Source organism: Acipenser ruthenus, chromosome 46 (assembly GCF_902713425.1).
Source record: "Acipenser ruthenus chromosome 46, fAciRut3.2 maternal haplotype, whole genome shotgun sequence".
Classification (NCBI taxonomy): domain Eukaryota; kingdom Metazoa; phylum Chordata; class Actinopteri; order Acipenseriformes; family Acipenseridae; genus Acipenser; species Acipenser ruthenus.
The window spans coordinates 405,672-430,858 of NC_081234.1; the positions used below are offsets into that span (position 1 = coordinate 405,672).

At 47.9% G+C, this 25,187-nt stretch overlaps 1 protein-coding gene across 2 annotated transcripts; it reads right to left on the reverse strand.

Moving 5' to 3' along the window:
* Positions 1-506: 506 nt before the first annotated feature.
* On the reverse strand, positions 507-25,187 carry LOC117966077 (beta-adducin-like). 2 transcript variants are annotated; one of them, XM_059013666.1, is made up of 15 exons: positions 24,675-25,185; positions 18,513-18,942; positions 17,847-17,988; positions 17,342-17,490; positions 16,891-16,971; positions 16,322-16,471; positions 15,244-15,387; positions 14,980-15,078; positions 14,433-14,609; positions 14,021-14,260; positions 10,190-10,306; positions 9,426-9,515; positions 7,757-7,925; positions 7,274-7,402; positions 507-3,970 (listed from the first exon to the last, which is right to left on the reverse strand). In XM_059013666.1, exons 2-15 carry the CDS (start codon positions 18,909-18,911, stop codon positions 3,663-3,665), a joined length of 2,394 nt encoding a protein of 797 aa, XP_058869649.1. In that variant the 5' UTR covers positions 18,912-18,942; positions 24,675-25,185; the 3' UTR covers positions 507-3,662. The 2 variants fall into 2 exon arrangements, with proteins under 2 accessions (XP_058869649.1, XP_058869650.1); XM_059013667.1 differs by lacking the exons at positions 507-3,970; positions 7,274-7,402; positions 7,757-7,925 and adding an exon at positions 7,932-8,670 and having other exon boundaries at positions 24,675-25,187.

A 25,187-nucleotide genomic window follows, 5' to 3' on the forward strand; every position in this document is an offset into this window, starting at 1 on the left:
TCTGTAAGTCGCCTTGGATAAAGGCGTCTGCTAAATAAACAAATAATAATAATAATAATAATAATAATAATAACAATAATAATAATAATAATAATAATAATAATAATAATAATAATAATATTAAAAAGTGAGTGGGCAGTGGCCATTTCTGTCTCCGGCTCCTATGGGTTGCGCCCTTCAAAAGAACAAAGGGCATGTTTGTAGTTGGAAGGGGTCCAGCGAAGGCAGCTGGTCTAGCCTGAACGGGACAGCGTGTAGGGGGCTGTTGCGTAATGGAGGAGATGCTACCAGAAAAAGGATGGATGGTTTCGAGGTACAGAAACTGACGGGTTCTTGGCGTACCCACACCAGAGAGGTATAGAGGCCATCCTGACAACAGGTAACAATCTCAGGTGTGTCTTATTATTAAACTCCTAGGGAAACCAGGAACGGATCAAACTGCTATGCAATGGGAGTCTTATTTCCATCCCTGTTGGCATTCTTCCAGCCGTTACAGAAACACGGACTAGCAGAACCACAAACCTTTATTGCCACATCAAATCTTAGCTGCAACCAAAACACTTGACATTGCTTCGTTATACACTGCGCACAAGCCAAGAGAGTACATGGCAGATTATCACAAGCACACATGAACAATCCCAGCGTCTAACAGCCCGTGCCAGTTATTTACAGAGTCCTGCAGGACGCCAGCAGTGAAACAGCTGACGAATAACAGCTCTCTTTGAATAGGGAAGGAAAACAAAAAAAACCCTTTTAAACAGATTGTCAGACACACAGTTTCACACAGCCAAACACAAGGTAAGAAACAGACTTCCCGGAGTTTCACAATTCACAGAAGTAAAAGAATATCAGTGTGGCAGCCTGTGTGTAAAGTTGTTATTTTTGTTTAAAAAAAAAAAGGCTGATAAAACACACAAAAACTATTTTGGTAACGCTTTAAAACAAGGGAATCAAATTCCTAACGAATCCCCGGTCTGAATCCCACAGGAATATCTTCTGCGTTTCCTCTGAGTTCTGAAGTCATTCATTGTGAATTCAGCCCCCCCCTGTTAATTCATGTGGGTTTAATCACCCGGATTCATTCCATGCTCCTCTGTAATGAATGCTGTGGATCGCGTGTATAAGACATGCATTCATACCCTCTTGCTCCCCCACCTGGGGATTGTGAGAAGTGTTCATTCATAATGAATGCATGTCTTATCCACACGATCAACAGCATTCATTACAGGAGCATGGAATGAATCCGGGTGATTAAACACACATGAATTAACAGGGGGGGCTGAATTCACAATGAATGACTTCAGAACTCAGAGGAAGCGCAGAAGATATCTCAGTGTTATTCCTGCGGGATTCAGCCCGGGGATTCATAAGGAATTTGCGGCTATTATTTTAAAACGTTACCTGACTTTCATTAACACTTTCCCTTAGAAAACAAGATGTTTAGTTGTTTTAGGCTCACGTTATCATAATATAACGCTCCAAATACACAGGGAGCGTCGCACTTTACAACATCTGCAAAAAATATAATAACAAAAAACAGACAGAAAACAATACACTACAATAAGAATTTTAACCAAAAACACGATCAAACAAAAAATGTTTTTATATGCCACTGGGAACCGAGTTGAAAACGGGTTTGAAATCAGTCCCCTCCGTTTCCATCAGCAGCAGCAGCAGCAGCAGCCTGGGATCAAAGTGGTCTGAACTGGGACTCCCAGTTAGGGGCAATTCATGTTAACCATGCTGGTGTCTGTGTTGCACCTGAACCCTAATTGATAAGAACGAAGTTTCGTGATGAAACAAGCACTGGGGTTATTAGACTGATTTGGGACACGCTGGGTAAGTAAGCAGGGGGTTTAACAAAGGCGATTTTAAGAGATTGACCCAAGCTGAATTCTAAACATGCTACCCCTTAACTACTTCTAGTGTGTGTGTTGTAGCGCCTGCAGAGGGAGAGTGTGGACATGCGTGGCTGTGGACTCTCTTATTACAATCATCACAGGTGGACTGTGGGGGGCAGTCTGGGTGGTTTGTATTAAGTGCAGGTACATTTATACATGAAAAAATAACCCTACTGATAATCAGCACCAGTGCTAAGTGTATACCCGGTACTGTCTGATCATTGTGACTTTTTCTTTCTCTAACATTCCTTCTTCACTTTTCTCTCTAACATTCTTTTTTTTCGCATTCTTTTTCTTTCTCTAACATTCCTTCTTCACTTTTCTCTCTAACATTCTTTTTTTCCGCTAACGTTCTTTAACTTTCTTTCTCAGTCTTTTCATTGGAACAAGCAGGAGACCCGTTTCACACTCTGCACTGCAGGTCACTTCAACTTTACACTGTGCAGAATATCACCGTTTCATTCTACAGCCAATAAACAGATATTCAGAGCAGAGATCATAATACTACTAACAGCAATGAGAATAATAATAATAACAACAACACAATATTAATAATAACCTTGACAATCCTAATAAAAAATAACAGAGTAAACAAGTCCTCGTTTCACAGTTCCTTCTGATACAGTTTAGTAAGACTCTGCTTACAAGCAGAGTCAAAATAAACCAAGGTACTGGACTGTTAATTCATGTATATATATATATATATATATATATATATATATATATATATATATATATATATATATATATATATATTTGAGAAAATGGAAAACTGCTGTGTACCAAAATGATCAATAAGAAAAAAGAAAAAAAGAGAAAAGGATGTTTCAGGTACTTAAAAAGGAAGAATAATTGATTACAAAGCAATTATTTCATATATATTATATCATATATATATATATATATATAAATCAATTCATTCATATATATTTGGAGAGTTTGAGAAAAAGGAAAACTGCTGTGTACCAAAATGATCAATAAAAAAAAGAAAAAAGAAAAGGATATTTCAGGTACTTAAAAAGGAAGAATAATTGATTACAAATCAATTATCAGGACGTTTCGGACTACAAGTCCTTCATCGGCTGAATACAAAAAAACAGTGCTCATAATTGATTTGTAATCAACTATTCTACCTTTTTAAGTACCTGAAATACCCTTTTCTCTTTATATATATATACAAGTACATATATATATAAGGAGGCTGTGTGGTCCAGTGGTTAAAGAAAAGGGCTTGTAACCAGAAGGTCCCCGGTTCAAATCCCACCTCAGCCACTGACTCATTGTGTGACCCTGAGCAAGTTACTTAACCTCCTTGTGCTCCGTCTTTGGGGTGAGACGTAGTTGTAAGTGACTCTGCAGCTGATGCATAGTTCACACACCCTAGTCTCTGTAAGTCGCCTTGGATAAAGGCGTCTGCTAAATAAACAAATAATAATAATATATATATATATATATATATACACAAGTACACACACATATATATATATATATATATATATATATATATATATATATATATATATGTACTTGTATATATTTACGGGCTCGAAACAGCGAGCGCTCAGGGACAGTCCCGCTTGAACGCAGGAAGGAGCGCAGCGCTGAGAGGATTCAGAAGGCTGGAGGTCTCAAAAAGGACAGGGAAGTCAAGACAGACCCCCAAGTCAAGGGTCTGCCGCATAATTAAAAAAAAAAAAAATACCAAAAACACAACTATTAAAATGATCCGGCTAATAAACAGAATTAAAAAAACAAAACAACTCAAGACTCCGCCTTCTCTTTCTTTTTGCTTTTCTTCAGGAAGGAGGGAGCCTTGAATTTCTTCTTCTTCTTGGACGGTGATTTGGAAGGGGACCCCTCAGGGGACAGGGTAGGGGCCACGGGGGGGACGCCGTCTGTCTTCCCCGTCTCTCCCTGTGTGGAGAGCTCCTTCATTCCCTTGCTCAGCTCCTGCTCCACGGTTTGGTCCTCCTCCTTCCCATTAAGCACCACTGCAGGCTTCTGCTCCGGCTGTTTGTTTTGCTCGTCTGGTGTCGTCTTGGAGACGTCTTTTGTTTTGGAATCTTTATCTTTAAGAGAGAAGGAAAAAAAAAAGATATATATCAGTGCCACAGATAACTGTGATCATATTATACATCAAATAAAGCAGCCCAGAGATGGAAATCAGACTCCCGTTGCAGAGCAGTTTGATCCATTCCTGGATTCACGATGAATATAATAAGACACACCTGAGCTTGTTCGCTATACACACAGTGGCTAATCAAAGTAAAACCTGGAATGGGTTAAACTGCTATGCAATAGGAGTCTTATTCCCATCCCTGTGATAACCAGTATTACTTCACAGATGGAAATAAGACCCCAGTTGCATAGCAGTTTGATCTGTTCCTGGTTTTTGAGTCTAATGAGACTCACCTGAGCTTGTTACCTGTACACACTGTAGCTAATCAAGCTCCTAGTAAAACCAGGAATGGGTGAAACTGCTATGCAACAGGAGTCTTATTGCCCTCCCTATACCCTTATAGTGAATATATCTAACAAAATAATCTCTTAAATTCTTACCTGCTGTGCGGTTCCTTCTGTCCGTTATACAGGGTCTCAAAGTTGCACTTTTGAAACACAGCAAACATGGCAAACACGCATTTTCACAACAGCCAGTATTACATTAGGTTAAAGAAAGTTTTCAGTTCCCATGCCTTATTTTCAAGAAATATGTTACACCCTGCACTTCCTGACTCACTGGCTGAAAGCGCGTCGGTCTGTAACGGAAGCAATGATTGGCTGCTGACAGGAAAGGAGCCGTCGAAGGGGCGGAAGCAATTTCAGCCACCAGGTGACCTCGGAGGTGCGACCCAATCTGACATTTCTTTAGAGAGTAGTACCCAAGATCAGGTTTTAAATACAAAATAAAAATTAAAAAAAAGATTACTATAAACATGTGCTGCTTTCAAAAGTGCCCGTTTGAGACCTGCAAAAGGAATGGAGAGGCGCACAAGATGAAAGATTTCTGAAATGAAACACAAATCTCCTGATACAACACATTTCTAAAGAAAAAAAAGCAACAACACTTGTATTTAACAGTAGCTCCTGGGCGTCAATTTTGGGGATCTATAGAAAGTTAACATGTAGATTGTAGGTGATGTAGTATTTCTAACATCCACTAGGGGGCAGAGTGTTGCAGAGGGGGAGCTAATGGATACACACTGGTGTACCAGCTGTACTTGAGAGAGCAGAAATAAATAGACTAGGAAGAGAAGACATTTGGAAATGTCTCGATACTTACTACAGTGACAAGTATTCTGAGTCTGAAGACAGCCCTATTTTTGCGACACAGAGAGAGAGAGACAGAGAGAGAGAGAGAGACAGACAGTAGTGTAGACAGATGGAGACAAAGTCACAAGACACAGTACAATGAGAAACAACACAGGACACCCCGTCTGCACTCAGAAGACCCTGCCCAGCCACTACAGAACTGAGCACAGCTGACTATAAAACCTGCAGCTCTCCTGGTCTGCACTGCACTCGCCTGACCTCAGCACCACGTTACTGGATCCTCAGCTGATGCACGATCCTTGCACTATTGCACTGCTAACATGTCACTGTAGATATAACTTGGTGTGATCCTAACTGGCTGCATCCTAGTTCATATTGTATTCTAGTAGTATTATTATTATTTGCACTGACTGTAAACTACACTGTGTTTAAATATGAAGCTTGCATTGTAACCCTGTGCTGCCCTGGAACACCTGTGAGTCGCCTTGGATAAAGACGTCTGCCTGATTAATAGTAATAATAAATATGACTAAATCAAGCTGCAAGGAGAACGAAGGGTTAGGCAGATATTGTGAGCACACTGGCAAACACTGCGACTCGCACAGTTGTGGGAGGATGTTTAAAACACAGAGGAACCCAGCACTAAGTGGAGTGTGGGAGCCCGACTGACCTTGGCCGCAACACTGCTGACACAAAGAGAAACTAAGCAGAAACAAGGCTTAGCTTCACGCACAACGTTTAGGTAAGATATACAAGACAGGCACTTGGGAGTGCATTGGAGAAGCATTCAAGACCCCCATGAACACACACCAGTGCTGTGTCCGCTGTCCCCCCAGAGATCACATGACTGATCACTGCTTAATTTCTGTTAATAACTAGTGACCTCATTGTTGTGTTTACTGATGATTAGGCTGTTCAGATTCACAATCCCTTTTATACACGAGAATGACCAGCTGACTGGACCGACACGTGATTAACACACAATTTTTTTTTTGATTAAACGTTTTTAATCTAAGTTTATGACTCCTCTCTTCATTGTATATTGTTGGGAAGCTGCTCGACCATTGCCCAATACAAAGCCAGCGTGTTCCAGAAATATATCTGTAACTTTTTCTTTAGTTGCGATTCCTGAAGTGGGGTGATCACCACGACACCCCGACTTCATCCTGCCTCCTGTAGCCAGGAGTACGATGAACGCTGACCCATTTCAAGTGATAGCGTTGTTCTAGAACTTATATGGGATTCACAATTTTGTTAACAGATGCATTGTTCAATTTCATTAGAAAGCTGGCTTTGTTGCTGTCTCTGCTTTTCTACATTCACTGAAGGCTGAGCTGCATGCTTAAATCGTGATACAGTGGGGTATGTGGAAGAGGGTTACGTCTGTAAATAGTTACCGATTCTTTTAACTAGAAGTCAACGAAAAACACTCAGCTCTTGGACTGATACTCATGGTTTGTAAAAACGATTTCAGTTCTATCATGTAGGCTACGCACATGTGATGTAAACACTATTTATATATCAAACAAGCAGCATGTGGAATTTTTATTATTTTTTAGCTTCACAACAAAGCACCTGCCTTGCTGTTGTAGTTTGTGTTGTAAATAGTTTTTAGATCTGCAGCTTCATTTGTTGACGTCTGGTACTACACTGGGTACAAGAAAGTTCTCAGTTTGCTTCTCCTGCCCTCCAGGAAGTCTTTTACACTTGCACTTCCGGGGTCATTTCACCTCAGCAGTGTCTTTTGGGGGTCAAGCGTCTTACTGGCTGCAAAGCATGTCAGTCAATAGGGGAAGCAGCAGCTGGTTGGTTACAGACAGGAAAGCCGGCCTCAAAAGGGGTGGGGACAATTTCACCCTCCAGGAAGTGCCACGCAATCTGAAAGCTAGACCTGCAAACAGAGATTTCTTTAGCGCAGTGTAGTACCAGATATCACCTTATCAAATGAAAAGTTAACTAAAAAAAAAACCTGGCACATCTAAGACCTGCACAGTGAATGCATGTGCACAGATGAGGATCATTTCCTGGAATGATTTTGTTGGCTGTAATGTGTTTACTGGTTTCGCCCCATTATGGAGAAACCCCCTGGCCCGCTCTCTTACCAGCAGAAGACTTGGTGGGGGAGGCGGTCTGGCTCTTGGTGGGGGAGGCGGGGGGGCTCTTTGAGGGAGAGGCGGGGGGGCTCTTGGAGGGGGAGGGGACGCCTTCATCAGCCAGCGGGTCGTCAGCACCTGCAGAAACAAGCAGCCACAACAGGGGTGAGAATAAGACTCCTATTGCATAGCAGCTTCACCCATTCCAGGTTTTGGACTGCGCTCTCTGATCTGTATATGCATACTGTATGCACTTAGTTGTAAAGTCAGCAATATGCATACACGGCGACCAAATCAGGACACTCTGTCAGCAGCAAGCAAACTCCATGGCAGAGTGACCTCCAGGCGTTCGCATGCAACCAAGATGAGGTCAGAAATCGCAGATTCTGCAAAATGCAGCTTGAGCAAAAAAAGAGAAATGAATAAAATGCAGGAGCAGAATGCGGGATCTGTTACTACAGTTACAAACAGCAACCCTCCCCCGTTCCGTACCGTCCTGCCTGCCCCTCTGCTTCTTCTGCACCTCCTCTCTGTACTCCTCCAGCTCTCGGTCTGTCAGCTGGTTGAAGGGGTTGGGTGTTTCGGGGTCGGGCACGGCTGTCTCAGGCTCCCCCCCTGGATCCGTGAGCCCGGCCGCGTGTGCCAGCTCAGTATCTGCGGACTGAACCACCAGAGAGGGGACGGGGGGGGGGACAGGGAGCTTATTTAATGGTTCAATTACAGAGAGAAGGACATGACCTGCCTGTGTTCAATAGAACACAGGCAGGCTTTGGAAATAAAATAAAATAAAATAAAGGAATTATGAACTAGTATATGGTTTAATCATCTTAAGAATGAATATATCAAGGGATGAATTAGCTAATAGATGAGCAAACTCATGCATGAATGGTACATTTGTGAATGAACAAATCAAACTGCTGAGTGAATGCAGAATACAGTCAGCACTCGCATATCCGACCCTATAAAATGCTGACTTCAGTGACGGTTAAACGCGTGTGACGGATACCTGATTATTTCATTCTGGCCCGTTCCAACCCTTGTCCGTTTTTCAGGGAACACAAAAAAGATACGATATCCAAAACGCATAGCTGAAAGGACTGTGTTTGAAAATAAGTGGGCTTCCATTTAGATGTTCTGTATTGGTTTTGTTGGTGCAGTACTATATTTTCAACAGAGTATTTTAATTCAGAACGATACGATTCTGAAAATATCACTTGCCAAAAGAGACGACACGTGGACTGTATGTCACAGTTCACTTGCAAATGAAAAGTAAAGATCACAGATTTATAAAATACATCACAGTATCTAAAACGGTTTAATGATTAACTGTTACATTACCCTAGCTTGTCTCTTTGCTTTGCTTTTGCTGCATTTTCGTCAGGTGATACTGGAGGAAGCGCTGTGGGCTGTGATGGATATTCAAATAAATTATAACATTGAAGAGATGGGCTTTGTATCAGAAAACTGGTGACAGAGTCTGAAATCGTGTGTGACGGGGAAGTGCATTCACTTGTTACATATATGATGAGGATTGATTTCATTCTAAATACAAGGGCGGTAAAACGCGACTGGATGAGGGAGCGTGTGAGTGGATGAGGGAGCGTGTGAGTGGATGAGGGAGCGTGTGAGTGGATGAGTGGATGAGGGAGAGTGTGAGCGTGTGAGTGGATGAGGGAGAGTGTGAGCGTGTGAGTGGATGAGGGAGCGTGTGAGTGGATGAGGGAGGGTGGGAGTGGATGAGGGAGCGTGTGAGCGTGTGAGTGGATGAGGGAGAGTGTGAGCGTGTGAGTGGATGAGGGAGAGTGTGAGCGTGTGAGTGGATGAGGGAGCGTGTGAGTGGATGAGGGAGGGTGGGAGTGGATGAGGGAGCGTGTGAGCGTGTGAGTGGATGAGGGAGAGTGTGAGCGTGTGAGTGGATGAGGGAGAGTGTGAGCGTGTGAGTGGATGAGGGAGCGTGTGAGTGGATGAGGGAGGGTGGGAGTGGATGAGGGAGGGTGGGAGCGTGTGAGTGGATGAGGGAGAGTGTGAGCGTGTGAGTGGATGAGGCAGCGTGTGAGTGGATGAGGGAGGGTGGGAGTGGATGAGGAAGGGTGTGAGCGTGTTAGTGGATGAGGGGACGAGGCAGCGTGTGAGTGGATGAGGGAGCGTGAGTGCACTGTACCGGACTCCGGCTCTTGTCTGTGATCACGCTGGCCAGGAGCTGAGACTGTGGTCCGGCTGACTTCATGTCCTGTCGGTTCTGCTCCCGGATCTGAAACACACAGAGAGCACAGGGGAGGGGGGCGTTGTGAGAAGGGGGTACAGAGGGGGCGAGGAGGAGAGGGTAGAGGGTGTAGACTGGGCAGATGGGGTACAGAGGAGATGGTAGAGGGGGTAGAGACAGGAAGGAGGAGAGGCAGGTAGAGGGGGTACACTGGGTAGTTGGGGTACAGAGGGGAGGGTAGAGGGGGTAGAGACGGGGAGGAGGAGAGGCAGGTAGAGGGGGTACACTGGGTAGATGGGGTACAGAGGGGAGGGTAGAGGGGGTAGAGACGGGGAGGAGGAGAGGCAGGTAGAGGGGGTACACTGGGTAGTTGGGGTACAGAGGGGAGGGTAGAGGGTGTAGAGACAGGAAGGAGGAGAGGCAGGTAGAGGGGGTACACTGGGTAGTTGGGGTACAGAGGGGAGGGTAGAGGGGGTAGAGACGGGGAGGAGGAGAGGCAGGTAGAGGGTGTAGACTGGGCAGATGGGGTACAGAGGGGAGGGTAGAAGGGGTAGAGATGGGGAGGAGGAGAGGCAGGTAGAGGGTGTAGACTGGGCAGATGGGGTACAGAGGGGAGGGTAGAAGGGGTAGAGACGGGGAGGAGGAGAGGCAGGTAGAGGGGGTAGACTGGGTAGATGGGGTACAGAGGGGAGGGTAGAGGAGGTAGAGACAGGGAGCAGTACCTTATTCCTGGTCTCCAGCACCTCTCGAGGGTCGGTGAAGAGAGGCACAAACAGGTTGGGGTTTTCAGTCTTGATGGCAGAGCCACTGCTGGGCTTGGCTTCCTCCGCTCGGAGCCACTGAGTGACACACAGAGCAATGCAATCACAGCGCAGGCATGGAGAGGGCTGTGCCACTGCAGACATAACTCGCTGTGATCCTAACTGGCTGCATCCTAGTTCAGATTGTATTCTAGTAGTATTATTATTATTTGCACTTACTGTAAACTACACTGTGTTTAAATATGAAGCTTGCATTGTAACCCTGTGCTGCCCTGGAACACCTGTGAGTCACCTGGGATAAAGGCCAAATAAATGGCAGGGGGAGGGGAGCATGCTGATCAGAGGGGCTGAGCGGAGCTGGGCTGGTTTGAGCAGGGGGAGGGGAGCATGCTGATCAGAGGGGCTGAGCGGAGCTGGGCTGGTTTGAGCAGGGGGAGGGGAGGGGAGCGTGCTGATCAGAGGGGCTGTGTGGAGCTGGGCTGGTTTAAGCAGGGGGAGGGGAGCATGCTGATCAGAGGGGCTGAGCGGAGCTGGGCTGGTTTAAGCAGGGGGAGGGGAGCATGCTGATCAGAGGGGCTGAGCGGAGCTGGGCTGGTTTGAGCAGGGGGAGGGGAGGGGAGCATGCTGATGAGGGGCTGTGCGTTGCTGGGCTGGTTTAGGCAGGGGGAGGGGAGGGGAGCGTGCTGATGAGGGGCTGTGCGTTGCTGGGTTGGTTTAGGCAGGGGGAGGGGAGGGGAGCGTGCTGATCAGAGGGGCTGAGCGTTGCTGGGCTGGTTTGAGCAGGGGGAGGGGAGCATGCTGATCAGAGGGGCTGAGCGGAGCTGGGCTGGTTTGAGCAGGGAGAGGGGAGCGTGCTGATCAGAGGGGCTGAGCGTTGCTGGGCTGGTTTAGGCAGGGGGAGGGGAGCATGCTGATGAGGGGCTGTGCGTTGCTGGGCTGGTTCAGGCAGGGGGAGGGGAGGGGAGAGTGCTGATCAGAGGGGCTGTGCGGAGCTGGGCTGGTTTAGGCAGGGGGAGGGGAGGGGAGCGTGCTGATCAGAGGGGCTGTACGGAGCTGGGCTGGTTTAAGCAGGGGGAGGGGAGCATGCTGATCAGAGGGGCTGAGCGGAGCTGGGCTGGTTTGAGCAGGGGGAGGGGAGCATGCTGATCAGAGGGGCTGAGCGGAGCTGGGCTGGTTTGAGCAGGGGGAGGGGAGCATGCTGATCAGAGGGGCTGAGCGGAGCTGGGCTGGTTTAGGCAGGGGGAGGGGAGGGGAGCGTGCTGATCAGAGGGGCTGTGCGGAGCTGGGCTGGTTTAGGCAGGGGGAGGGGAGGGGAGCGTGCTGATCAGAGGGGCTGTACGGAGCTGGGCTGGTTTAAGCAGGGGGAGGGGAGCATGCTGATCAGAGGGGCTGAGCGGAGCTGGGCTGGTTTGAGCAGGGGGAGGGGAGCATGCTGATCAGAGGGGCTGAGCGGAGCTGGGCTGGTTTGAGCAGGGGGAGGGGAGCATGCTGATCAGAGGGGCTGAGCGGAGCTGGGCTGGTTTAGGCAGGGGGAGGGGAGGGGAGCGTGCTGATCAGAGGGGCTGTGCGGAGCTGGGCTGGTTTAAGCAGGGGGAGGGGAGCGTGCTGATCAGAGGGGCTGAGCGGAGCTGGGCTGGTTTAGGCAGGGGGAGAGGAGGGGAGCGTGCTGATCAGAGGGGCTGTACGGAGCTGGGCTGGTTCAGGCAGGGGGAGGGGAGGGGAGAGTGCTGATCAGAGGGGCTGTGCGGAGCTGGGCTGGTTTAGGCAGGGGGAGAGGAGGGGAGCGTGCTGATCAGAGGGGCTGAGCGGAGCTGGGCTGGTTTGAGCAGGGGGAGGGGAGGGGAGCGTGCTGATCAGAGGGGCTGTGTGGAGCTGGGCTGGTTTAAGCAGGGGGAGGGGAGCATGCTGATCAGAGGGGCTGAGCGGAGCTGGGATGGTTTAAGCAGGGGGAGGGGAGCATGCTGATCAGAGGGGCTGAGCGGAGCTGGGCTGGTTTGAGCAGGGGGAGGGGAGGGGAGCATGCTGATGAGGGGCTGTGCGTTGCTGGGCTGGTTTAGGCAGGGGGAGGGGAGGGGAGCGTGCTGATCAGAGGGGCTGAGCGTTGCTGGGCTGGTTTGAGCAGGGGGAGGGGAGCATGCTGATCAGAGGGGCTGAGCGGAGCTGGGCTGGTTTGAGCAGGGGGAGGGGAGCGTGCTGATCAGAGGGGCTGAGCGTTGCTGGGCTGGTTTAGGCAGGGGGAGGGGAGCATGCTGATGAGGGGCTGTGCGTTGCTGGGCTGGTTTAGGCAGGGGGAGGGGAGCGTGCTGATCAGAGAGGCTGAGCGTTGCTGGGCTGGTTTAGGCAGGGGGAGGGGAGCATGCTGATGAGGGGCTGTGCGTTGCTGGGCTGGTTTAGGCAGGGGGAGGGGAGCGTGCTGATGAGGGGCTGTGCGGAGCTGGGCTGGTTTGAGCAGGGGGAGGGGAGCATGCTGATGAGGGGCTGTGCGTTGCTGGGCTGGTTTTTGATCGCACAGCGGGGAGAGGGGGGGGGGCGCTGACACAGGGAGCAGCCTTCTGTTGTGTTGAATTAACCCTGACACCCCCCCAGTCCGTGAGTTCACATTGAATTCCTGTGCTGTATTGTTGGTCCCTTGTTAAAGTATGGTTTCCGATTGTTGAAACCCACCTGAGGCTCCCCCCCCCCCAAGCCCCTGTCCCCCCCAAGCCCCTGTCCCCCCCTCTCTCTCACCATCTCTCTCCTATACCTCCCTTTCCATCTTCTCACACCCTCTCTGAATCCTAATCCTAGCCAAAAAAAAAATGTAGTTTATTTCTTTAAGCACGGTAAGATGCCTGCTTAGAAATGCCTCTTACTGAACAGTTTCATCTCTCATGCTGTCATACGCGCTCTCTCCACTGGGTGGCGGTGGCAGCGCAGGCACGCAGCTGCGATTCCCCTGCATTGCAGTGCTCAGGCACTCCCCTGTACAGAAGGCTTGTCCTACATCTTTATCCCTGTGTTGTGTAACTCTATACTGAAACCATACGGGCAAACAGCCATTAGTGGGGATTAAATGAATGAACTGTTCAAAAGCATTTGGCCATGACTCCAGTAATAATCATGATTACAACCTTTCTCATTGAGCTCCACAGAATGGCTCGCTTGATAATAATAATAATAATAATAATAATAATAATAATAATAATAATAATAATAATAGCTATGACGAAAGATTATTCTTGAAAGTCGTAAAGCAGACTGCCAGCCAAAGAGGAACTAAGGTGAGCTGTATAATCGTAAAGTATACTGCAGTTATGAAATTAGCCTGCACTAGGAATCAGGCCGCTTATCTCCTTGACAACAATTTAAACTCCACTAATATCAAGAGTCAACAGTGAAGGTAAACATTGTTGAGAGCTCCCCTTGTGTAAATACAGCTCTGGGGCTGCAGCTCAGAGGAGACAGAGTTACTCACTGCTGTGTGCAGGGATGGGAATAAGACTCCCGTTGCACAGCAGTTTGATTATTATTATTATTATTATTGATATTTATTTCTTAGCAGACGCCCTTATCCAAGGCAACTTACAACTGTTACAAGATATCACTATTTTTGAGCCATTCCTGGTTTCACTAGGAGTTTAATCAGACACACCTGAGCTTGTTACCTGGACACACTGTGGCTGATCAAGCTGGTAGTAAAACCTGGACTGGGTGACGCTGCTGTGCAGCAGGAGTCTTATTCCCATTCCTGGAGTGCTGACTAGTCACTGCCTCCCCGGGACTGTTGCCTGGTTCCTGTTGTTTTTTCTTTACCGTAGTCTTGGTGCCAGGGCTGCCCTCGCTCTGGCTGATCCGCAGGTACGTGTTGGGTGTGTTGAGCCAGCGCGTCTTCTCGTGCTGCTGCCGCTGTGCGTGGTGGCGGGGTGCGGAGCGCGGCACGGGCTCCTCCTCGAAGCTGAAGGCCGTGACGGTCGCAGGGATCTGCACCTCGCTGCGCGGCTTCGAGCGCCCCTGCAGCACCGGGTGGCGGTACGCGTAACCCGTCCGGTAACCCTGGCAACACAGACACAGACACGCTTAACGCACATGCGAGAGACTAAGGACTAAGGACTGTTTTTTTAAGCTGTTACTTCGCTGTGCTTTATTACACTATGCTTTGCTTTCACTGTGCTGCATCACACTTTCCTCTGCCTTCACTGTGGCTCGTGGCTCGTGGCTCACTCACCAGGTTGTCCAGGGTTCTCATCAGAGCCTCGAACTCGTGCTCGCCCGCACGGCACTTCTGCATCGGCCCGAAGGTGGACCCCGCCCAGCCCACTGAGCCAGCCTGGTGGGGGCGCTGTCTCTCCCTGTCCAGCAGGATCAGGTTATCAACCCCGCCGGCACTGCACAGAGCTGAGACCTGCACAGAGACACAGAGACACAGAGAGACAGAGATCAGAGACACACACACACACACTGCATAGAGCTACACTGCACAGAGCTGAGACCTGCACAGAGACACAGAGAGACAGTGAAACAGAGATCAGAGACACACACACACACACACTGCACAGAGACACACACTGCACAGACACAGAGAGACAGAGAGACAGAGATCAGAGACACACACACACACTGCACAGAGACACAGGGACACAGAGACACAGAGATCAGAGACACGCCAACACACACAGCACAGAGACTGGGCGACACGCACACACTGAGACACAGCGCAGAGACAGGGTGACACTCCCACACTGAGACACAGCGCAGTGTTCTGGTGAGCTCACCTGAATCTCGCATGCTGATTGGATGTGGTAGATTCTGTAGAAGGCTTCCTCCACACTCTCCCCCAGAGCCAGCACGCCATGATTCCTCAGCACCAGTACCTGAGCACGGGGGCGGGGGGGGGAGACGTGGTTGACTTTCCAGTTTGTTTACGTAGAGACAATATTCTCCATCTCCCACTCACCTTCCACATGGATTCTCACTCTAACATGTCTTAGACTCTTAAGACTCACTCACACTCTCTCACTCTCCCCTCACTCTCTCACCTTGCAGGTGGGCCCCAGGCTCTTTTGCAGCTCCACTCTGTCCTCCTCCCCCTCCACGTCTCCGTTGTAACTGAAGTACGCCGCCTCACCAACCAGCAGGGCCTCGTGAGACACAGGCAGGATCCCGCACTTCATAGCAGAGACCTGGCGGGGAGAGAGGGAGATGGGGAGAGAAGGAGAGGAGGAGGGAGAGGGGGAGAGGGAGAGGGTGATAGGGGGAGGGAGAGAGGGGGCGGGAGAGGAGGAGGGAGAGGGAGAGAGAGAAGGGGAGAGGACCAGACCAGGATATAATAAGCTGCGAGTGTAATCAGTGTGAATGCAATGCAGTTGCACAGTAGCAGTGCTGCTGCTGCAGAGTGACGGAAATGGGCTTGTCCCCTGGTTACACTGTTCATTTACCACAGTGTACCAGGATTTGTTTTTTAATATGCTTTACCATCCCTCTCTGTGCTTTACAATGCTTCCCTATGCTTTACCAGACCTCTCTGCGCTTTACAATGCTTCCCTATGCTTTACCGTCCTTCTCTGTGCTTTACAATGCTTCCCTATGCTTTACCATCCCTCTCTGTGCTTTGCAATGCTTGCCTATGCTTCACCATACCTCTCTGTGCTTTACAATGCTTCCCTGTGCTTTACAATGCTTCCCTATGCTTTACCATGCCTCTCTGTGCTTTACAATGCTTCCCTATGCTTTACCATCCCTCTCTGTGCTTTGCAATGCTTGCCTATGCTTTACCAGACCTCTCTGTGCTTTACAATGCCTCCCTATGCTTTACCATACCTCTATGTGCTTTACAATGCTTTCCTATGCTTTACCAGACCTCTCTGTGCTTTACAATGCTTCCTTATGCTTTACCAGCCCTCTCTGTGCTTTACAATGCGTGCCTATGCTTTACCTTGCTTTCTCTGTGCTTCATTACACTTTGCTGTGCTTGCACTGTGGGGCACTTTTATAAGGGCCCTGTCTCTGGTGCAGAGCACTGCAGTTCTGGTCTCAGCGCTGCTCTGCATTGCTGCGTGTTAGACTTGTGTTAATCTCGTGTTACTCTCACATTAGCCCCGTGTGAGGGCTGCGTACCGCGGCAGTGGCAGGCGTGTGCAGGTGTATCAGGCAGCGCACATCCGGCCGCGCGGAGTAGATGGCGGAGTGGAGCCGGAACCCAGCCCTGTCCACCTCCAGAGCGGTGCTGCCCTTCTCAACCAGCTCCCCCAGAACATTCACCTTCACCTGAGAGACGAGAGAACACGTCAAGGGGATGTGAGAGGGGTGAGGGGAGGGGAGGGGGGGAGGAGAGGAGGAGGAGGAGGGGGAGGGGAGGAAGAGGGAAGGAGGAGGAGAGGAGATGAGAGGAGGAAGAGAGAAGGAGAAGAGGAAAGGAGGGGAGGAGGAGGACGAGGAGGAGGAGGGGAGGAGAGGAAGGGGAAGGAGGAGGGGAGGAGAGGAGGAGGGGAAGAGGAAAAGAGGGGAGGAGGAGGGGAAGAGTGGGGGGAGGAGAGGAGGGGGAAAGAGGAGGGGTGGAGGAGGGGAGGAGGAGAGGAAGAGGAGGGGGAGGGGAGAAGGGGAAGAGGAGGAGGAGAGGGAGGGGAGTAGGGGAGGAGGAAAGGAGGGGGAGGAGGAGGAGAGGAGGGAGATGGTTTCGCACTCACCAGGCTGGATGCTGTGACTTCACTGTACGACAGGCCCTGGGGAACGATGAGGAAGTGGTCCTGCTCCTTGCTCACTCTCAGCTGCACAGACAAAGCAAACAGAAAGACACACTGCTGATAACGGAGCCCAGAAGATATCAGGGTCAGGGTCAGGGTCAGGGCAGCCCAGCAGACAGCTGGTATAAGGAGGCTGGATCACAGGAGATGATGCTTCAACAGATGGTTTTCTTCTCACCAGGATCTGCCGCATCGTTCGTCTGTTTCTAGAAGACTGACGGACAGACAGGCAGACAGATGGACTGATAACTAGACAGACAAACAGACAGACACACAGACCACGGAGAAGCAGGCAGATCGATGGACAGATAACTAGACAAAGAGATAGGCAGGCAGACACTGAGACACAGACAGACAGACAGACAGACAGACAGACAGACAGACAGGCACTCACAGTGAGGTAGGTCCTGGCTAGCTGGCTCCAGCCGTACAGATCCAGTAGCCGATAGACACTGGTCAGCTTGCAGCGCATCAGCCTCTCTCCTTTAGCCAGAGTGGTGGGGTCAGTGCCGTGGAGGTCATTGATGGGGATGACCATCAGAGCTGCAACGAAGGGGGAGCGGGAGGAGTCACACACAGTGCTGGACACACACACAGGAACACCACTGCCTCTCAGATGGGCTGGCCGTCCGAGCACAGAGCGACGGCCACAGCTAACCCTGCAGAGGCAACTGAACTGAATGCTGGGCAGCTAGCCAAGAGTGTGGAGTGCACGAGTCTAGGGACGTTAAGCCGAGAATATACAAACATACAATTTTACACAGTGATAGATCCTCCTCGGGATACTGGATTGAGGGAGATGGGCGGGCTGGTAAGAGGTGAGGAGGGGAGGGAGGGGGGTGAGGAGAGGAGGGAGGGGGGTGAGGAGGGGAGGGAGGGGGGTCTGTGATTTCACCTACAGGAGGGGGAGACGGGCAGGGTGGCAGGCGCTCCCTGTGATGCCAGGAAGTCTCCGATCTGCCGCAGGGCCCACAGGTTGGAGGAGTTGTTTCCCTTCTTCATCTGCTCCTGGATCAGACTGTCCAGCTCCTCCCTGAATGACTGAGAGAGAGAGAGAGAGAGAGAGAGAGAGAGAGAGAGAGAGAGAGTCACAAACACACACAGGCAGACAAACATACATAGACAGACACACACAAACACACACTGAAACACACACTGCCACACACTCACACAGTCAGACACACACTGCCACACACTGTCACAGACTTTTTATACACAGTATGTAAAACCTGGACTGGGAAAAACTGCTATGCAATAGGAGTCGAATTTACCTCCCTGTAAAACATATTGCAAAACTTGGCAAACAATAGGGAAATACATAGCATGACCCTGGAAGAAATGTCTATGCAAATTGACCTAGACTTTTATATAAAAGTGACCCCTTGGGATGTGGGCAGTTGTTTCTGTTAATTTTTAGTGTAAATATAATTGCAATCACTGCAGCGTAACTGTAACTGTGGTTTGCAATTGTCACTGCAGTTTCAGCAAACAATGCCGCTGCTGTAATTGAAAATGTAATTGTAATTGAATTGCAGTTAACCCCAGGCCTGCTCCCCACGGCTCACCGGGCTCTGCAGGATGAGGGAGGCTCTCTTCCCGGGATCCATCGGGTGGAAGTCCTGCTGCTGGGGGGGGTCTCCATCACAGCTCTTGAGAGGGGAGGGGGAGGGGGAGAGGGGGTCGTCACTGTGCTCCTTGAGAGGGGAGGGGGAGGGGGAGGGAGAGGGGGGGTCGTCACTGTGCTCCTTGAGAGGGGAGGGGGAGGGGGAGGGGGAGAGGGGGTCGTCACTGTGCTCCTTGAGAGGGGAGGGGGAGGGGGAGGGAGGGTCGTCACTGTGCTCCTTGAGAGGGGAGGGGGAGGGGGAGGGAGGGTCGTCACTGTGCTCCTTGAGAGGGGAGGGGGAGGGGGGGTCGTCACTGTGCTCCTTGAGAGGGGAGGGGGAGGGGGGGGCCTCACTGCTCATCTTCACTGGCCGGGGAGGGGGAGGAGGTCAGCTGAGAGAGAGAGAGAGAGAGAGAGAGAGAGAGAGAGAGGGAGAGAGAGGGGGGCAGAGGGAGAGAGAGAGAGAAAGAGGAGAGAGAGAGAGAAAGAGGAGAGAGAGAGAGAGAGGGAGAGAGAGGGGGGACAGAGGGAGAGAGAGAGAGGGGGGGACAGAGAGAGAGAGAGAGAGAGAGAGAGAGAGGAGAGAGAGAGAGAGAGAGAGAGAGAGAGAGAGAGAAATGGTCAACAGCAGTAGAATTAATACCACAGAAAGATCGTACTGCCAACAGTAAAGGCGTAGCCATGGGAAATAGTCCACAGTGAGATCTGAGAATTACCGAGAATACCGTTACAGTGGTGGCTAAAAGTTTTGTATCACCTAGAATTTTAGGATTGAGACAAAATGTTAAAAAAATATGAATTTTATTTATCATGTAATCAAAGAAGCTACAAAATGATATGGCAAAAGTCTACTGGAAGTCGTAACAGTAACACAGCAGTATTTCATGTTGGATTTCGAAATGACACATTTTTCAATTGCTGTCAGTTTTCCGTTAAGTGATATGGAAAACTACAAAGCGGTCTGTAATTCAATATGTTAACATTATTCAGAAGGTTGCATTCGACTTCATGAAGCAAAATTAGTTTATTCTATATAGAGGGAGATGCAATGCTTTTGGCCAGAGCTGTAGACTCTCATTATAAATGGATCTGCACTGCCCACTGGCTACAATGCAAAATCGAATCAGGAAATTGGACATTCATTCACAATTACATATTAATTAATTAGTCATTTAGCAGACGCTTTTATCCACAGCGACTTACAGAGACTAGGGGGGGTGAACTACGCTTCATCAACAACTGCTGCTGCTGCTGCAGAGTCACTTCCAATAGGACCTTGTTTGTTTTACATCTCATCCGAAGGACAGAGCACAAGGAGGTTCAGTGACTTGCTCAGGGTCACACACAGAGAGTCAGTGGCTGAGCCGGGTACCTTCTGGTAACAAGCCCCTTTCTTTAACCACTGGAACACCAAGCCTCCTATCATGTATATATCTGTGTTTCTTCCTGCATGCATTGGATCATTTTTTCTGAACATCTGTAACTCAGAGCAATAAAACAATAGCTTCTACCTGCAACTATCGTTTTATTTTAGTTGCTAACCCTTAAAGTTTCCCCTTGTAAAAGCACAGCAAAGCGTAATAAAGCACAGTGAAAGCATAGGGAAGCATTGTAAAGCACAGAGAGGTCTGGTAAAGCATAGGCAAGCATTGTAAAACACAGAGAGGTCTGGTAAAGCATAGGCAAGCATTGTAAAGCACAGAGAGGTATGGTAAAGCATAGCGAAGCATTGTAAAGCAGAGAGGTCTGGTAAAGCATAGGCAAGCATTGTAAAGCACAGAGAGGTATGGTAAAGCATAGGGAAGCATTGTAAAGCACAGAGAGGTCTGGTAAAGCATAGGGAAGCATTGTAAAGCACAGAGAGGTCTGGTAAAGCATAGGGAAGCATTGTAAAGCACAGAGAGGTCTGGTAAAGCATAGGGAAGCATTGTAAAGCACAGAGAGGTCTGGTAAAGCATATTAATAAACATGCAAACCAGGACAAACTATGATACACGCAGAGTATAACCTTGTGAAAAGCAGGGGGCGAAGCTCCAAAAATACAGCAGTAAACTTTTATAAGGGAGCACGAGTTAAACTAGTGTATTTTTGTGTTTGTTCTTTTGCTCCACAGCAGGGTACTAGAACGATCCCTCCTCCCCGGCTGGCACCCTCCCTCGCCTGCCTGCTTGCTATGAGCTGATGTCAGTCCCATGGCAGTTGAAACGCTGCTCTGCACAGTGGAGATAATCAAACGCGCCACACCCCACCCTGTCCCCATCCTCCCTCTCTCCCTGCCTCCCCGCCTCTCTCCCAGCTCCTGCCTGGGTGAGTTCTTGCTGTAGTTCTCTGCTAGCTGCGTTACGCTTGTTTCAATAAATTATGACGGAAACTCCTTTAAAATGATAGCTGTATTTATCGATTTGATCAGCCTGCATCCTGATTAGCTACAGATGGATTTTTTTTTTTTTGTATTTTTACAGCACGGATTATCTCCCCTCAATATGGATGTTTTAGGGGTTTTTAAATCATAGATGATTCATTGATTAATCACACCTGTGGGCTTTGATCGATTAAATAATAACTGATCGATTAATCTTGTCTACCTGAACGCTGTATAAAAAAAAAATAATAATACCTGTGAAAAAGAAATTTTGAAAAACGGCCAAGGCTATTTCTAAAGACCTTGGCTAACCTCCAAATCACACTTAAGCAAACATTTACAAACACATTAAAGTAAATATATGCATAATAAAGAATAGCATGCATTATGAAACATCTGCAGGACATAAGCATTATGTTGATGCATTGTATTACTCTTTCAATGCAATTTCATATCACAAGCAAACAGGTGTGATTAATCAATTAATCAATCATAGATCGGGTGATCAATAGCAAGTGTCAAGATTAAAACCTCTCATTTTCAGTAAAGAGGTCTTGACTGAAAACACTATTTAGGAGATGCTATCTTCTCTAACATGCTCAGCTGAAAGTGTGCATTACAGCCCCCTTCATCAGCTGTGAGAGCTAGCTTGTGCAATACATACCAGAGCTGTCTCTCTTTCTAAACTGCTTCAGGTAATCCAAGACCCTTTCTCCTGCTCATGCACTCACACGAGAGAGAGATACACGCTCGCACACACACACACACACACACACACACACACACACGTGACCGCTAAACACACACAAGATAAGTCCCGCCCAGTTTATGCTAAAGTGCTCCAGCCAAAAATGAAAGCATCGGCCAATTAAAAAGCTGTAAACAAAATCACCTTAAAAGGAGGACAGCATGGTCACTTTAGAGAGTACAGAACTGTTGTCACTGCCTGCCAGTCTCCTTGACTGCCTGTCTGTCTGTCTGACTGACTGACTGACTGTCTATCTACCTGCCTGCCTCTCTCCCTGCCTGTCTGTCTGTCTGTCTGCCTGCCTGCCTGCTTGTCTGTCTGTCTGCCTCTCTCCCTGCCTGCCTGCAGGACTCAATCTCTCCACACTGAAATCTCCAACTGCAGAATCTAAATATCCAAAAACTAATCAAATTAACCCCTGAGTTCCTTGTAGTATTAATACATAGAAAATTGGCTTTTTATTTCCAGGCATCTCATTGGCTACTACCCCTGGGCGGGGTCGGGTGGTTTCACTATGAGTTTAATAAGACTCACCTGATCTTGTTACCTCTGCACTGTGGCTAATCAAGATCACAGTAAAACCTGGAATGGATTGAAACTGCTATGCAATAGGAGTCTTAACACCAGCTTGATTAGCCCCAGTGTGTCTAGGGAACAAGCTCAGGGGTGTCTTATTGAAACGAAACCTGGAATTGGCGAAACTGCTGTGCAGTGGGAGTCTTATTGCCATCCTTGTACCTCCAAGTACAGCAGGTACCCCAGAGTGTAACCCCTAACCTGTTCCCCCCTGCAACACACCTAGCTCTGCATTTACTGATGGGATTATAAAAGTTACACAACTTTATTTGGGAGTCAGGTTCCCCTTAAGCCTCTCTCTCTCTCTCTCTCTCTCTCTAAGATAGAACGCACCCACTCGCTGAACGCTGTAAAAACAGAGGCTCCGGATTTTGGTGATTCAGGGAGAAGGAAAGACTCTTTAAAGTTTAATGCAGAGCGCAGCGCTGAGTGATTGGGGCAGAAGATGTTTTGAGAGACTGACACAGAAAAAAAAAACTGCACGATTGATGATCACCCGGTTTATAGAAATGAAAGGCTTAGAGAAAAAAAAAAACAGGATTCTGTTTCATCTTCTTATTCCTTATTATTATTTGTTTATTTAGCAGACGCCTTTATCTGAGGTGACTTACAGAGACTAGGGTGTGTGAACTATGCATCAGCTGCAGAGTCACTTACAACTACGTCTCACCCGAAAGACGGAACACAAGGAGATTAAGTGACTTGCTCAGGGTCACACAATGAGTCAGTGGCTGAGGTGGGATTTGAACCGGGGACCTCCTGGTTACAAGCCCTTTTCTTTAACCACTGGACCACACAGCCTCCTAACTAGGATTATAATTAACTAGAATTATAATGATTTTTTTTCATTAATTATTTTAGCAAGTGAGTTTAGTGAAAAGTTTCCCCATTGCAAGGTAAAGAGTTAAGGAGAGAATTGGAGGGTGTGTTTAATTGATTTAAGGTACATAACTCTAAAAATGAAGCAAGTTCACTTATTTTTGTTGTGCTGTTTTAAGGATACAATACTGAAGATGGATAAGCACTACCGCCTCTAAAAATAAATCTAGGTTGCCTTATCAGGACGATTCTGTGCAATGTTTAGACACTGCCAGACTGCATCGAAACACAAAGTGATGCGTGAGCCTACCAAAGAGCCGGGTGTGCAAACCACGCAGTGCATCAACATTACTTATTCAAACAATGCAGTCACCGTGCCCAATTTAAAACTAGCTATCGTGATTAAGCAACAAACACGAACACAGCCTCCGTTTACTTAATGAAGGATCAAAACAGAGCTCCCTTAACCCCTATAGACACACAATTAAATAATGCGACTGAGCCAACACTGCCGCCGCCAGCCCCCACACACCGAGGCGACAAAGAACAGCGAGCGCCGTTTCACTTTCAAGGCACGGCTCCCTCGGCTCTGAGCCCTGCAGCCTCCGGGCTCCGCTACCGAGGCAACCAGCCCGGATCAACCGCGCCTCAGCATCAGCACCACGAACAACGGAGAGCCGCGTCCCCACAGGAACGGACTGTGCATTTACTGAATTAGTTACTAATATCCAAACTATATTATTGCAAAGCACAGTGTCACAAAAACTAGCCAATGACATTATGGTCATTTCTTTGTAATATCTGACGTCAAAATATCAGTTTGAACAATGGGTGTATTGCCGTTAGTCTAGTGAAGTGATATTTGTGAAAACTCGGTATATTGAACAAATAAATTGATTAAAATATTTATCATATCGTTACAAACACGGTAGCAAATTGTAGGCATCTATTTTAAAATCTGTTTTTGTCTTTAAAACAAAAACACATATAGCCAAGCAATTGCGTGTATTTATTTTATTGGATTTATTTAACTATATTGATAATATTTTAAACCATGAATCGTGCGTCATCCAGCATTATGACTGGGTTAATAAAACAAACAAAAGGATTATGTTTCGACACAGCGGCCCTTCCGCTGTTGTGAATCGAGCACCCCCGCTTCCACTCGCTCGGTCTCGCATCACTTACCGTAATAAACTTGACCTCGGCCTATGGGGAAAGAGTCGAGATAGGAAATACCTAAAAAAAAAAAACGTTTATCCACCCGAAAAACGTGTGTGTATTATATATATATATATATATATATATATATATATATATATATATATATATATATATATATATATTCTAGCACAATACAAGTCGGACAAAGACAGTTTTACTGTAGTCTAATGTACGCTTATTTTGAAGAACTCATTAGTACAGTAGTTATATAATTATGTATTAAATTTAGCAATACACGATTAAATATGATTTAATAAAATTCGATGTTATTTGGAACAGACTCTGAATAACAACCATCACAACAAACCCTAATCCCTCCTCTTCCCTGCCTGAGAGACCCTGCATATCACGGTCAGAATAAATCAAAGCAGGGATATATTTCACACTTGACTTACCTTCTCACTGCATCACCGTAAGACACGGCCTGATCTTCTGAACGGTATGTGTAATGAAACGGTTCCTGATCTAGCGATTACTGTTTATTAGGAAAATGCAGGTCTGTTAATGAAGTTCCCTTATTGTGGACTCATTTTTCCACCGATCTGCCCGTATCCCGTAGAACCGCCTCAGATGCCACGCCTGTGAATTACCCCCCTCAATAGAAAAACAGCATAATTGAATAACGAACAGCATCAATTGCCGGTTCTGCGGCACTGATGGAATACAGTGTATGCCTAGATATTTGATCTTTTTGGTTAATATTAAAACATAACGTGTTTTTTCCTTGTCTAGAATTCAAGCTACACTGATGCGCTCCTGCACAGCATCGCTAGAACAGCAGCACCAGACACACACGCGAGTTAAATCCCTCGGACTGAACGGAATTGATGAGAATGTCTGCCGGTATGAGTTTGGTGGAGATACCGCCCTCTGCTGGCGCAGAGTGGTATTGCTGCCATTTATAAATT